Here is a 15,958-nt window from a genome sequence, read left to right as displayed (position 1 = left end):
CGTGCTGCCTTTTCTTCTTAATTTTACCTGGAAGGAAAGACAGATAAAAAATCAGGGAATAGTTATTACTTCTGGCTCCAATCTTAACTATTTTCAGTGTAAAACATTTTAGTGGTTTTAGCTATTTAATTTCTGATGTTTAATCACAAATAAAGACATGGTAAATTATTGTTCCTTTTATTTAAATAAGCTAGAACATGCATTTATTCATACTAAGGAGTTTTATAATACATGCATATAGCATAGAGATCCTGGAAATAATTTTTCATTTAATATTTTAGAGTCAGACGAGAGAATAGAGTTTGTGATTAGGTTTTAGTTTCATTACTCTTTAACTGTACATACAAAAATACAACAACAGGAGTTTGATTTAAGTCATTTTAATTAAATCTATGAATTCAAGTCAAGGTAGAATGAGGTCTGAATTAGTTTGGTATAGAGACTCTTTCCTCCTGTAAAAAACATTAATTCATTCTTTGCAAAATTAACAGGAAGTCAGTTATTTGGATAGCCTGAACTTGAGAAGATAATGTCATGCTGGAAAAGGATAGCTATGAAATGGTGGAGACACACGCATTTCATCCACTCATACTCACACGATCACCTGACACCTAGGATTTGGAGCCTCTTGAGACACAAAGAATCTAATAGATTTTTTTGCTTATCAGTATAAGGAAAAAAAGTATAGATTTTTTTGCTTATCAGTATGGGAGCCATGGTTGAAGCTGGGACGGGGTGGGGACAGAGCCCTGGCATCTGCCATTGCATGGTGGCTCCTAAATCATAATGTGGAATCCTAAGGTTTGAAAACCATTTTTTTAAGGTATTGGTTCTCAAACTTTTGCATGCATCAGAATCACCTGGAGAGCTTGTTAAAACAGATTGCCAGGTCCCACCCTCCAGTAGCTCTGTGGCCTGAGAGTCTGTATTTCTAACATGTCCCTTGGTGATTGCTGCTGCTGCTGCTGCAAAGACTACTCATTGAGAGCCACTGGTCTAGGGGATCCATGTAGCTGGGCTTCTCATGGGTCCTGCCTGTGTCAGCATCCTGGGAGTGGCACAGTGAAGTCACATCAGAGAAGTAGTGAGTTCCAAGTGGGAAAACTGAGTTTTCCCAAGGGTTTAGTTGGCCAGAATGGAATTTAGCCTTGTTAGATTGTTTTATTTTTTAACCTTGATTTTTGTGCACATAGCTGAATGTGAACGGACAAAAGTGTGTGCTAGCTATCAGAATAGGGCTCTAGAAGTTTCTGGGCCTCTTGATTGGAATATAGGCTTAGTCCTGTGAAGACTTCCAAAACCATCAATTAAAAAATCAGATCTATGGTTTTTCCTTTTTTAATTCTAATTATGCAGATTTTTATAGAAATAATCCAGTTCTACATGTAAAAGCTGACCAAAGGCTTCTTACCCCTGTGTCTGTCTGTTCTGCATTTGACTGGGTACATAGCTGGTTGAATTTTTGCCCTCTGAAATATGACTGACTTGGCACCACAGCTGTTTCGGTAATCTAACATTTCAATTCCTGTGGATTTGAAGTTCTGTCTGATTCCTTCATCTTGGACCCATCAGTATCTTGCTGTCGTTGCAGGTAAACAGTGAAAATGGAGTCTGGAGTGTAGCTGCCGGCCAGGATTATTCCCTGTTTTTAGTGGATACAGAAGATTTCCAGCCTGGGTTGTATTACAGTGGTCGACAGGGTCCTGCAGAAGGTGACAGCCTTCCAGAGAATCACAGTGGTACTAAGACTCCAGTACTTCTCTCCTGTACTAAGGTGAACAGGGATTGGATCCTAAGGCCCACATTGTATAACATACGAGAAGTATTTCGTTTTTATTACTTGTGTGCTGGTTACTAAGTATCTCTGACTACTGTATTTAAACCTGCAAGCTTATTCCCATCCTCTTCTTCCCTCCTTATCTTTTCCTGACTTCTTTCTCTCCACAGTGCATACCATTATCTAATACAATATATAATTTACTTATTTTGTCTATTGTCTATCCTACTTAACTGTAAGATTCATAAGATAGATAGGGATTTTAGGATTTCTCATTTACTGCTGTAGCCTCATAGTAAATACTTTGTAAAGAGTTCATTGAATGAACATCCTCATGTAGGAATATTAAAAAGTACATTTCATGGTGAAGTTTCCTGACCGCATTTATGGATGCCTCAGAGGTGAATTAGAATAGGAATAGAGTAGATGAATTTTTAACTTTAGGTGTGTCTGTAGTAAAAATTGCAGGGGCCTGACATGGGCTTGTCGCAGACCTGACAGGCCACCAGTGCTCTACTTCCCATCGCTTCCCATTTTCTCTTAGCTTTTCATTGTATTTATTACTGTTTATTCCCTTTTTCATTTGTTGATATGAATTTCTTTGCTTTCTTACTTTCTATCTCTTTTTCATACAGTGAAACAATTGGCCTGTTTCTGGGTGTGTTTTTTTCTTTCCACTAAAGTAACTTACATCGTCAAAGTGATATGTCTCAAGGAAATGAACCCTCAAAGCTAATACATTCTGGATTTCTTATTCTTATTGAATAATCTATCCTATGGACTGTTTTTTATCCTTTGTGTTTGTTTTTCTGGCTAAATATGTGAGCTGTGAATGTATAGGGACAAGCTCTTTCCTGCTGAAGGCAACACTGACCACGGTTTGGCTCCTAACCTACATACAGCCTGTTATCCCAGACATACTAATAGACTCTTTGTAGTTGAATGCCTTGGCTCCGCATTCCCCATGCAAGATTCCACAGTCCAGATAAAGGATGAACTAGTCTGATGAAAGGGATGAGGCTCTAATATGTGTCTTTAGTTACTATGCATGTTAACAGTCTATTGGGTTTCCAGCTTGGTTGCCTAGTTTACAGTAAGAGGGTCAATAATAGTGTCATGGATAAATGAAAAAAGTCCCTTTTAAAGAAAATCCCGTTATGTTGTACGGTACTTTTAAAAGACAAGATAACTCCCAGATCTTTGATATTCTGATCTATAGCACAGAGATCCTCTCTACTCTCATTTATCCTATTTTATGCAAAAAGGAGTCCTGAGACATGTATCTACATCATTTGAATCTTTGTGTATTTACGGTGTGTGTCTGTGGTTCTAATACATGTAATATGAAATAATAGATATTTTGGCAATAAATGAACGTATAATAATATAGTTATATATAGATCCAGATATGTATACAAGTAGGTATAACAGTGGTGTACTGATAAGCCACCTCAAGAAAATCAATCAAAACCCAAAAGCCCTGACCTGTAGTGCTGTAGTGTTTACCTTTCCTTTTTTTTTTTTTTTTTTTTTGGTAATTTCAGTATTGCAATTTCAAGTTACCAATGGTTTAATTACCAACTTGCAAGATTTCTGAGTATTTACCAGTTGGCTCTCGCCAGCTGATACAAGCCAGTTTCAGTGCCCAAATTTCTACTAATAATTTATATTTTATCTTGAATCTTTTCTCCTTTTTAGCTTGGATATATAAGCAGAGTGACAGCAGGAAAAGACAGCTGTCTAGTCTTGGTGGACAAGAACATTATGGGATATATTGCCAGTCTTCATGAGTTGGCTACTACAGAAAGACGGTTCTATTCAAAGCTAAGTGATATCAAATCTCAGATCCTCAGGCCTCTTCTCAGTTTAGGTAAGTAGAACACTCTTGTTTTATCTGTTCTTCCTATATCACAAAGAAAACCTTTGAGTGATGCTGTACTCCTTTCCTTCCATTCTCTTCTTTTTGTACACAGGCAGTCAATAACTTACAAACTATTTCCATTTTGTCAGTAGCCCAGCTACCCCCCTTTTCCCCCCAATCCTCCCACTTCCATAACTCATTTTACTTGTGGAAGTAGAAAATTGAGCTTTCAGAATATTCATGGCAGAGAAGCAGAAACAACTTTGGACAAGATGATCCTAGGAGCTAGACTTCGAAACAGCACTTCTAGCCTCACCAGTGCTAAAATATCTTTCATTAATTATACTACCTGGATTTTTTATTTTCTTTGTTCTAGTTCTTAGAATATCAAGTTAGAGATTCATTTGGATTTACAAGCATGTCTTATCCCACACTAGCATGAATTGATTATATCTGATCCCTTTTCTTAGCTGTAATCATCCACAAAGAGGGATTGAAGGTGAGGAGATATTACAGAGGAAATGGATTATGATAGTCCCTAGATGGTGTCCAGTTATGCCAGGTTTCTAGGAGGTTAGAAAAGAATACAAAGTAGAGATTGGAGGGGGGCAGCTATTGAAAAAAAACTTCCCTTATTTCAAAATTTTTTCTAGGTTTGGCTCTGCACTCAGAAAATGGAAAGGAAGTTTTTTTTCTCTTTCTCTCTCCTACACTCCTTGGCCCCTGTGAGGACCCAGAATTCAGGCCAATAACTCTAGTACTTAAATTCTATCTTGTTAGTTAGCTCATTGATTTTAGTGGGAAAACATCTACTTGTCAAACAACTAACTTACAATGTTTCCTTTGGAGATTGTTTGCATTTAAAAAAAATGTGTTTTGCTTTTGTAAATGTAGAGTCCCCTGTTTTATAAATTCCCCTCCAGTGGGTGGGCCCAATACCCCAGGACTTGGGCAAGGGAAAGGAAGCAATCCAACCTGGAAGGTTCTTGGATTGCTCTGAAAGAAAAGTGAAATCTGCCTGTTCTGTCTCCTGATTTCTGATTTCTATGTTGGTCTTACCTCATCTGCTCATCAGCCTCACTGCTTGGTCCTAGAAATTAGGAACTTTAGGAAAAAGCAAATAATCTCTTGATAGTCTCTACAAAGTTTAGAGCAATGAAGGCAGTCTGGTTTGGCGTTGCTCTCTCTGCACTGAAGTGTTGGGCTTGTCCAAGGGACAAGTTGAGCAGAAGTAAGTACAAACAGTTGAAAATGTTAACCAAGGTGTAATTACAGAAGTGAGTGTAATTCCTGACTGTCACTAACCAGTTGTGTGAAATTAGATTTTGCCCTTCTCTTGGTTTCAAGATTACTGATCTTCAAAACGAGAAGAGAGTTATATTAGCTCAGTGGTTCTCAAATTTGGCTGGTCTTCAGAATTACCTGGATAGCTTTTCTTTTCAACATATCCATCTTGGGATCTTAACCCTGGCCTACTGAGTCAGAACCTGTCGGGTTCCTATAAAAGTATGTTTAACAAATTCCTCAAATGACTGGATTCTGCAATCTGTAAAGTTGCCTTCTTTACCACTGTGATTATTTGGGTTCTGTAGTGAGAGTACATCTCAACATGTTAAGTATTTTTAGAAAACTTTCTATAATCTTGATCATAAGGAAGTATTCAGATAATGAGTCTTTAGGTTATGTCGTCGGCATCATCGTCATCATTTTGTTACAGAAAATTTGGGCACTGCCAGTACAGTCCAGCTGTTGCAGGAGGTGGCAAGTCGATTCAGCAAGCTCTGTTACCTGATTGGTCAGCATGGAGCCTCACTGAGCAGCTTCCTTCATGGGATAAAGGAAACGAGGAGTTTGGTCATTCTGAAGCATGCAAGTCTCTTCTTGGATAGTTTTACAGAGCAAGTATCTAGTCCCCTGTCATGTTCAATATCTGCAGGGTTTTTCTGCCAGGGAGAACAGCTCCTTAATCAGAGGAGACTAGATTAGGGAGAGTGATATAAGGGAATAGAAATTGCAAAGCAGTATTTTAATTTTTAACCAATTATAGTTCTGTGTTGCTAAAATTTTAGTTTTTTCTAAGGGGAGAAAAAGATTTAAAAATATAATGAATGTTCGTAATTCCTTCTATATTCTAGCAGAATGGTTGATAGTATACTTTACATAAAATGTACTATAATAAATATACTTGTAATTCTGTAGAGAACAAATTTGTTTGCTTAAATAAATAATACTAAAATTTGAGGAAATAAGTAAATTATTTTAAGACGAAATGCTGACTGTAAATGTGGAGCTATTCCAGTGTCTGGTTTTTACTATTGTGTAAATGGAGGGTTTAAAGACCAAACTATCTTTAAAATAAATATTTCCTTAATAAAACCTAGGATAGTTATCCATTGCTCTTTTTATGTTTTTTAAGTAAAATATCCCAAATATATTTCAAAATTAAAATTTTTCTCACTTTTTCTTAATTTGTATTTTGACATTTTGATATGAGGCATGATTTAAGTGTTATTTTAATGTATAATAGGTTATAGTGTTGATCTGAAGTGTAGGTTTCATTTTTTAAAAAAAACTTTTATTTGTTTTAAGTATGTTTTTCCAGGACCCATCAGCTCCAAGTCAAGTAGTTGTTTCAATCTAGTGTGGAGGGCGCAGCTCACAGTGGCCCATGTGGGGATCGAACTGGCAACCTTGTTGTTAAGAGCACTGTGCTCTAACCAACTGAGCTAACTGGCCGCCCCTAGGTTTTATTCTTTATTTATTAATACCTCATCCATCCAACAAATACTAGTTGAATACCCACTAAGTGCCAGATACTGTGTGAAGCTCCAAGACCACAGCAGCCACAGCACAGAGCCAACAAAAAGCCCGTCTTTACGGGTTCATGTTCTGTTGGTGTTCCGTTTAGGTTATTTACAATATAAATAATGTATGTTTATCATTGAAAATTACACAAATAAAGATAATCAAAAAGATATTTAAAGTCTTCCATAATTCTGTCACCAGAAATAACAATGAATAATAATCTTAGTGGTTTTCCTTTGACTTAGCAAGTATGTGCAAATAGATATACTATGTGATTTTAATTTTAAGTAAAATGAAATATACTGGAAGTCTGAGAGGAAATACCCTGGTTGGAGTATTTTAACTCATCATCTTTCAGACACAAAAAATAACTTTTTTAAATTAGATGTTGTTTGTGTAAAGGTTTCAGTTTTTACTAGTATATTTTTTTTTATTTGTATTCATCTCTATTTTAGTTCTTTTTCTTTGATACTTAAGGATTTATGCTTGGAAATGCTTTTACATTATTTTGATAACTTGGGCTATTCTTTTGACATAATTTATTCATATAGATGGAACAGGTACAATTTTTTATTTATTTATGAATTTTTAAAATTATTTTTAATTGTGCTAAAATACATATAGCATAAAATTTACCGTTGTAACCAATTTTAAGTGTACGGTGCCTTGGACTATTTTTGATAGGATTTCACCTTCTCTCTCCAAGTCAGTGGATTCCATTTGCCAGCCCAGGAGTATGGAAAGAATATACATGGCTCAAAGCAGTAGATCAAAATTTACTCTCTAGCAGTACATCAGTACTTAACCTACATTGTCTAACACTGTTTCACTCAAGCTCTTTAAACATATTTTCTTACCATTTCTATTGTTTATTTCTGAAGACTTAATTAGGAAACCTAAACTGAAGATTAGAGAAACTTTTCATTAAAAATCCAACAATTTTAATCATATTTTCTCGTTTGTTAAGTTGCAAAGTAAAATCTACCAAGTAAATTTTAGCATCTTGTGCATAGCTGTAGGTGGTTTTTAAATTTCTTATTATATTTAACATCTTTACTAAAATGACCCTCTGGACACACACAATTATGTGATAATTATAATCATCACATAGCCTGTTCTTCTTTTCATTCGTTGATAGTTCATGAATGTTGATATCACAAAAGTGCTAAAACTCATTGGTGAGACACCAAGAAGTATCTATTCCAGATGCTTGTTCGAAAACTGAAGAATTAATTTACGTTTTCACACTAATGTACGTGTGTTTTCTTTTTTGATCAAGGTATTGTACGTCAATTACAAATTTCCTGGTTATGGGAGGATTCCAGCTTCTTGCTAAGCCTGCCATGTAAGCATATACTTTCCAATTACCATTCTAACAACCAAAGATCATGTTTTGTAGTATTTTGTGTTTTTGAGTGCCCATGAAAAGCTTTGACTTGGTCATTCTCCCAAATGAATCAAAATGTAAACTTTTGCTCTTAAAAGGACAGGTATTATTAGCCTCTGATTATCATTGGAAGAAGTATGATATTGAAAAAGCCACAAGATCTAGGTCCTTCTTTAGTGCTACCACTTATTGTTTCTGAGACTTTAAGAGACAACTCTCTTCACCAATTGAGCCTAATTTTTTTTTATATGTTAAAATGGGAATGTTCTCTCTCTGGTTGTGAGGAACAAATACTGTGTGTGATGCTGCCCAGAAAAGTGCAGAGTATTTCACAAATATATAAAGTTTTTTCATCTACCTTCTGGATAAGTAATAAATATGAAAGCCCCTTACATGAGGTTAATCATTCTGAACTGTGTAGTTTCTCAACAAAGGCAGGTGTTAAAAATTCAGTCAACATTTCAAATATGTACTCATGTCCCAGGTTTAAATGGACATTAATGTTTTGCCATGTTTACTTCTGATCTTATAACCTAAAAGAAAGAGTAATAATATCCTTATCTCATTTCTGGTCTTAAAGGGAATACTTTTAATATTTCACCATTAAAGATGATTGCCTTAGGTTTTTGGTAAATATCACTGATAGGGTTAAAAAACTCCCTTCTATTCCTAAAAGTTGAAGAGGATTGATGGTTTTTTTAAATGTTAAATATTCTTAAGTTCCAAGGTAAATTCAGTGGTTTTTATGTTTTAGTTTTTAATATATTGCTGGATTCAATTTGCTAATATTTTAGATTTTTGCATTTTATATGAATATGAGATTTTCCTTTTTTTCTGAACTTGCCAGTTTTGGTAAGAGGATTGTACTAGCAATTGTAAAATGAGTTGGGGAGCTTTTTCACTTTTTCTGTTTCCTGGAATCATTTGCATGAGATAGTAGGGATTATCTGTACTTTGAAGATTTGATAGAATTCATCTGCCAAAATGTATGGCCTTCATGGAGGCATTTCCTGTAGGGAGTTTTTAAACTACTGACTTGATTTCTTGAATGAGTAGATCTGTTCAGGTCTTTATTTCTTCCTATGGTTTTAATTACTTACATTTTTCAAGAAAATTGTGCATTACATGTTTGCTTTCAAATTTATTGGCATAGTATTTCAACCATTGTCTTAAGATGTTTTCACCTTCATGGTACAACTACTTTTTATTTTTCATTCCTATTAATTTGAATGTTTTATCTTTTTATCTTGAGCAGTCTTGTCAGCAGTTTATCCCTTTTTATTATTCTTTTCAAACATTAAGCTTTAGTTAATAGTTTGTTTTCTGTTTCATTAATTTCTGCTTTTTATTTTTTTTCCCTTTGTGTTCACCTATTAATCTCTTATAATTTCATGAGTTTAGCACTTAATTTTTCAATGTTGTTAATATTTCTAATGTATTTATGTAAGGCTATAAATTCTCCTTTAAGTGTTGCTTTAGTTCTGTGTGAAAAGTTTTGATGAATTTTGTTTTTACAGTCATTCAGTTCTAAATTCTTTTAAATTTCTATCATGATTTCTTCTTTGATTCATGTCATGTGCTCATTTGTTTCCAAAATATAATGGTTTGGCCTTCTTTTTTTAAATGACAGGTTAAAGGGTGTTATATTTTAACCAGGTGGTAATTTTAAAATCCTTGATCTTGCTATTTTGTTTAATATTAACATAACACCATTTTCTATTCTTACTTTCAGCCTTTCTGCATTGTATTATAACGTTTTTGTACATTTCTTGTAAGTGGTGGCTGGATAGGCTTATTGCTTTGTTGTTTTTTTCAGTCTGAGAGCTTCTGGCTTTAACTGATAAGTTTACATTTGTTGTAATTTTTGATTTTATATTTATTATATGTCTGTATATTATAATGGCTAAAAGAGCTGATTTAATGTTTAGTGTTGGTGAAATGCTGAATCTTGGCCAAAGAAATAGGAGAAAATGATTGCAGCCAAACCAATAATTAAATGAAGCAGAAAGAAATTGAATAGTTATTTTACAAATAGTAATGCCTGAAAAAAAATCAAGTTTAATTACAGGAGGATGCAAAAATGGGTGGAGACTTGTGACAATTAAAATGAGGAGGCTTCTGGACTTCCCGAAGGACTATGGCAGTTGCTGACCTGGTGCCTTATTATACTTTATTGCTAACCTTCCTCTACTATTTCAGAGTTGAGTTCACAGTACTCAAGAATTGACTTGACTACTTGTTAGAGCAGTTAAATAAGGTGACATAAATGAAAGGCTCTTGCTGGAGCCTGGACAGATGGAAAGCCATTGGGTCACTCTGAGGCATGGCAGCAGATATTAAGTCTGGATTTGGGTAACATTTCCCAAGCAGTGGTTCATGACCCCAGGGCTTTACACAGTTAAAGGCAGTAATAATGTCTTTTTCTCAACTCTACTTAAAAACTCAGTACTTAAAATTATTTTAAAGTATTCATTTTAAAAGAGAACTGTTTGAGAACCTGTAGAACATAACTAGTGAGCGCATGTGGCAGTTAGTGGCTCTTGAATGATGATGCTTAAGCTCCCGTCACTCAGCTGCCTTATCACTTAGCTTTCTACCTCAGGCTAGCCGGAGGTTTGATCATTATATAGGGTTTATTATTATCATAATTATTGTAATAAAATATACATAACATAATATCATTTTAACCATTCCTAAGTGTACAATTCTGTGGCATCAAGTACATTCACATGTTTTGTAAACCATCACTATTATCAATAAACAAAACTTTTTTTATCATCCCCAACAAAAACTCTGTACCCATTAAACAATACCTTACCTTTTCTCCCTCCTCACAGTCCCTAGTAACCTATGTCTACTTCCTGTCTCTATGAATTTGCCTGTTCTAGATACCTCATATAAGTGCAACCATACAATATTTATCTTTCTGTGTATGGCTTGTTTCCCTAAGCATAACGTTTTCAAGGTTCATCCAGTTGTTGCATATACCCACATTTTGTTCCATTGTATGGCTGAATAACATTCCACTGTATATATATATGTACCACATTTTGTTTATCCATTCATCTATTGATGGACACTTGGGTTTTTTCTACCTTTAATATGTTTATTTTTTGAGTAACAAATACAAACCTAACCATGTAAGGAAAGAGCAGTATTGCCGCTATTAAATACTCCCAAGAGAAGAGAAGCTAAGCGAATCCCTGGTTCAGACTTCTTAGAGCATACCATGGCCCCTTTTGGGAAAGTCTATAGACAAGGACTTGAGAAAGTCCTGAAAAGTAATAGCGTTCATGAGAGTTGGAACATTTCTGTCTAATTGCTGGGCATTCGGGAGAAAGGTGGTCAGAGAGAGTATGTGTTTCCCATGTAATCAGGAGTGGGTCAAAGCAGAACACTTCTGAAGACTTAAACAGGTGTCCTCACTGACCTCAGCCTCAGAACATGAAGAAGGAAGTAGGAATAGTCACACAAGCCAAGTATAAATAAAAATCTGGGCCATGTTCCCCAGGGCACTCTCTTTCAGATCTCTTAATTGCATTATAAAATAATTCAGTTTGTGCCATTGAACTGTTTGGGTTCCTGGAAGTCATTATGTATTTTTCCATCTTTCCACAATAATATTTCATAATTTCTGAGTTAAACATCTATTTCATAGTTCTCTAAGGGATTATAAGATGATTCATTCTTGCCATGTAGTCTTGTGTGACATTGTCTTATTTAAGGCCTTGTAGCTAAGAATTGTAGTATAATATTTGTAAGGCACTCAGGGTAGTGCCTGGCATTTAATTATTGCTCAGTGATTAATATTAGTGGCAGATAGTTATTATTCTGTCCCACCAATTTTTGCTTTTTTATAAAAGTATTTTGGTCTGGTGAGAGTAGTTTCAGTGGGCACTGATCAGCATTATAATTTGCAGTAAAATTTTAATAATGAACTTAATATAAAACTGAATATTAAAACTAAATGTTGGCTTCAGTTTGAAATGCTTTTGAAGATTTTAGCATTGAAATCTTCACATATAATTTGCTTCCTTATGTCCTGTTAATTGTAGTACTGGTACCTATAGCTTTTTATTACTCTCCTGTAGTAAACTCATATTGGATGATCAACAATTAAAAAAAGAAATTTGAAATATTTTGTATTCTATGCCAATTCTGTACGAGCAAAGAACTTTGTTTTTCCTCCAGTATTTCTGTTTAGCACAGTGATTAGAGCAGTTAGTCCTGCCATTTATTGCTGTGACTTTTGGCTTGTAAATTAACAGGTAATGATGTCAGCTGGTCTCCAATTATTTCCCTGAAACTGTGGTATGCATGATTGATTTCCTAGAACATGAGGCACAGTCTGTGATTAACCATCCCTATTATTCAGTTACTGTTGCTACTTTTTATACTCAAAAATCCAATTTTACAGGCAGAGAAATTCTTTCAATTGTGTATGGCTTATTTCATTGAATTTATCTTCTACTATTTTCATAGTACCTAAAATGTGCATTCTATAAAAGGTAGGATCTTGTGAAATATTTTTATTCAATGTCATGCATATTGTTATTGCTAAAATAATTAGCTGAATCTCTTTTTTTTTTTTTACCTCTAGTGATTTCCTAAATAAAAACCAGGAGCTGTTGCAAGATTTATCAGAAGTGACTGAAGAAAATACCCAGTTGGTAGAAATACTGAATACTTTGTTTTTCTTGCCAACTAGACGACTTCATAATTATGCAAAAGTTTTGCTAAAGCTTGCTACTTGTTTTGAAGTGGTAAGCTCCCATATATACCCTTTTTGGACACTTGGGAAGCCAATGATCATAGTTTATCTGTTTGTTTGTATTATGCCACACAATGATCTGGAACTCCACTAATTTAACATTTGTGTATGAGTAATAAGTTTATTTTTCTTCAGGGAAGTGAAAGGACGAAGTATGATTGTAGATAAATCTAGTTTTCTTCGCTGTGGATTCAGTTTCCTCTCAGGTTGTTATCAAGATGAATTGCACTCATTTTATGAAACTGTCTAAAGTTGAAACAAGTATGAGTGCTACTCATTCAATAGTTGTTAAAGTTTATTGAGTGCATACTGAGTACAAGTTACACAAAGCTCTTTAAACCCCTGGCTTTCTGTATGACACATACCTGTAAGGTAGTGGCATTGCCACCTGGCCTGGACTCATGACAGATTCATGCCAGGTATTTGGGTCACCTTGGTATATGCTATGAGAAATTGCAGTGTTACAGGATTTCCTCATATGAGAACTGGTCTACTTTCTGTATAAAATTTGTTAGGTGGAATCTTAGAAAATTAGCCCTGCTTTAAGATATGGGTGTATTTGATCAAGCTGGTTCTAAGACATTCACCTTTGAAATTGTACTGAAATGTGTAGTTTCATTTTGTTTCCACTCGGAAGGGCTCTAGAGAAACCAAAATGACTCCAGGGTTCCTTACAGTTAAGAATCTTTAATCTTGGGCTCTGTCTCCTTAAACAGACAGATTTCAGTCTCCCAGAGTAATCCAAGCACTGATGTGGGCTTTCTACATTTGATCCTACTGTGGCCTTGTAGGTCTTTTCTTTAGGTTATCCCAAACTGATTTAGTTTTAGCTATGGTTTGAGCTACACAAATAACCCAATGAGATACAGATTTTACCTCAATATGTTCTCAGTTAATTAAAAATCTTGACTCCTAAATCAACTTGAAATTGTTCAGAGTCTGATATTGTACTATTTCCAAAATGAAGGGTCCTAATTCTGCGTAAAAAAATACGGACCCACAATCAGATACCCTTTTTTGTTTCTAGCGTTATCTTCTTCCCTGTGTCCTACATGTTAGTTCAGATTCCCTGGGCATGGCTTCATATGGTTCATTTTTTCTTCCTGAAACACCCCTCCCTCGGTCCTCATTATGAGAAACCTTCAAGACCTGCATCAAATGTCTTTTCCCATGAAAATGAAGCCCGCTCTGCCTCTGCCACACTTCCTTCCCTTCTCATCTCTTAAGAATTAGTTACTCCCTCCTCTGTGCTTTGCTAGTGCGTTAGCTCTCCATTCTATTTTCGCATTATGCCAGTGGTCTTTAACCAGGGTTAGGGATCAGAATCATCTGTGGAAGTTTTTTCAGAACACATAGCTATGTTCTGTCACTGCAAATTGGTATTTATTAAGTTTAAGGTACAGCTTAGGAAAAGAAAAAGATATATATATTTCTCTAGATAAAAATAATACCTAATATTTATTAAATGCATTCCATGTACCAGGGACTGTTCTAAATATGTAAGTATGTTATATACTATTAAATGTTTCTTAAACGAATGGGAAAAATGAGTATGAATGACTCTAAGAATTGTGGAATGTAATTACGCCTTAATGGGAGGGATCATCCTTTCGTCTTACCTTCTGCTCACTCTTCATAAGGCACAGCAATTATACCCTATCCCATGGTTGGTTTTCAAAGATTGATCTGCAGACTCCTGTGGGTTCCAAAGACTCTTTCTGGGTTATCGCAAGATCAGACTATTTTCAGGACAATGCTAAGACATTTGCTTTTTCCAGTGTTGTCATTTGTACTGACCAGGCAAAGTAAAGATGAGTAAAACTGCTGGCTCCTTAGCATGAATGAAGGTAGAGGTACCAAACTGTACTCATAGTCATTGTTGTCTTTGCTGCCATGTACTTGCAGTTAAAAAAAAAAAAAGCCAATTTCACTTAAGAATATTCTTATTTTTTTATTAAATTTATTGAAGTAACATTGGTTGGTAAAATTATATAGGTTTCAGTGTACATTTCTATAATACGTTATCTATATATTGCATTGTGTGTTTACCACCCAGAGTCATTTCTCTTTCCATCACTATATATTTGACCCCCTTTAACCTCTTTTACCACCTCCCCCGCCCCTTACCCTCTGATAACCACTAAACTGTTGTCTGTGTCTGTGAGTTTCTGTTTGTTAGTCTTGTTCATTTGTTGCTTTTGGTTTTATATCCCACATATAAGTGAAGTCACATGGTTGTTGACTTTCTCTGTCTGATTTATTTCGCTGAGTATGGTAATCTCAGGATCCATCCATGTTGTCGCAAATGGCAGTATTTCATTTTTTCTTATGGCTGAGTAATATTCCATTGTATATAAGTACCACGTCTTCTTTATCCAGTCATATATCGAAGGACACTTTGGTTGTTTCCACATCTTGGCAACCATGAATAATGCTGCAGTGAACGTAGGGTTATATATATCTTTACAGATAAATGATTTCAGATTTTTTTGGGTAGATACCCAGAAGAGGGATTGCTGGGTCATATGATAATTCTATTCATTTAAGAATATTCTTGATGACGCAGTACAAATTATTTTATTCACCCTCAACCATTGCGTGTACATTTCTTGTTGGTATGTAACTGACATAATATTATATTAGTTAAGATTACAACATAATTTGAGATATGTGTATTATAGAATGATCACCACAATAAGTCTGATTAACATCCATCACCACACATTGAAGTATACATCTTTTTAATATTCTACATGATGAAATGCGAAGTACACCTAAAGCAGCTCTGTTGCATGCCAAACTACGGAGGTTTTTCAAGGAGAGGTACAAGATTGTGATTGAATTGAGAGCTGCTTTTTTTTTTTTAATTTGAACAATTGACAGATAAACTATGGTTATTCAGATTTGGGTATGTGGCAGATATTTTCTCAAAAAATAACTAAATGAGTAAATGAGCCTTTTACTTCAAGAACAACTGACAGTATTTGTTGCCAATGATAAAATCTGAACTTTTAAACAAAAATTAAAATGCGGGAAACATGTATCTATCACTGTGAGCTTGGCGGTTTCCTAATACTTAAAGACTTTCTGATGAGATTATCGATGATATTAACGTGATTTTTGTTGTATAATAAAATGTGTCAACATTTAGAAGCTCTGCGTAACTCATTGAACCAATGTTTTCCAAATGTCCAATGTTATAAAGTCATGCATAGATAAAAATTCTATTGAAAGTGTAACATGGACCAGATAGACCAGGATTTTAATGTAATGAAGTACAAAAAGTTTGATTAATGTAGTTTCAGCTACTCCACATTTCAGCTACTCTTAAAGAAACTACCACTTAAGTTTTGGTAC

At 34.9% G+C, this 15,958-nt stretch overlaps 1 protein-coding gene across 3 annotated transcripts in view; it reads left to right on the top strand.

Moving 5' to 3' along the window:
• Positions 1–15,958, top strand: part of ALS2 (alsin Rho guanine nucleotide exchange factor ALS2) — a 74,719-nt gene that overhangs the window by 33,216 nt on the left and 25,545 nt on the right. For all 3 annotated transcript variants that reach the window (XM_081050558.1, XM_081050559.1, XM_081050560.1), the window contains 5 exons: positions 1,592–1,774; positions 3,476–3,647; positions 5,356–5,536; positions 7,723–7,788; positions 12,431–12,593. In XM_081050558.1, coding sequence (XP_080906684.1) covers positions 1,592–1,774; positions 3,476–3,647; positions 5,356–5,536; positions 7,723–7,788; positions 12,431–12,593 — 765 coding nt within the window. The remainder of the gene's footprint in view (positions 1–1,591; positions 1,775–3,475; positions 3,648–5,355; positions 5,537–7,722; positions 7,789–12,430; positions 12,594–15,958) is intronic.

This window comes from Rhinolophus hipposideros (assembly GCF_964194185.1).
Source record: "Rhinolophus hipposideros genome assembly, chromosome: 6".
Lineage (NCBI taxonomy): Eukaryota > Metazoa > Chordata > Mammalia > Chiroptera > Rhinolophidae > Rhinolophus > Rhinolophus hipposideros.
Note: the sequence above shows the minus strand (reverse complement) of the source record. Positions and strands in the feature narration are given on the sequence as shown.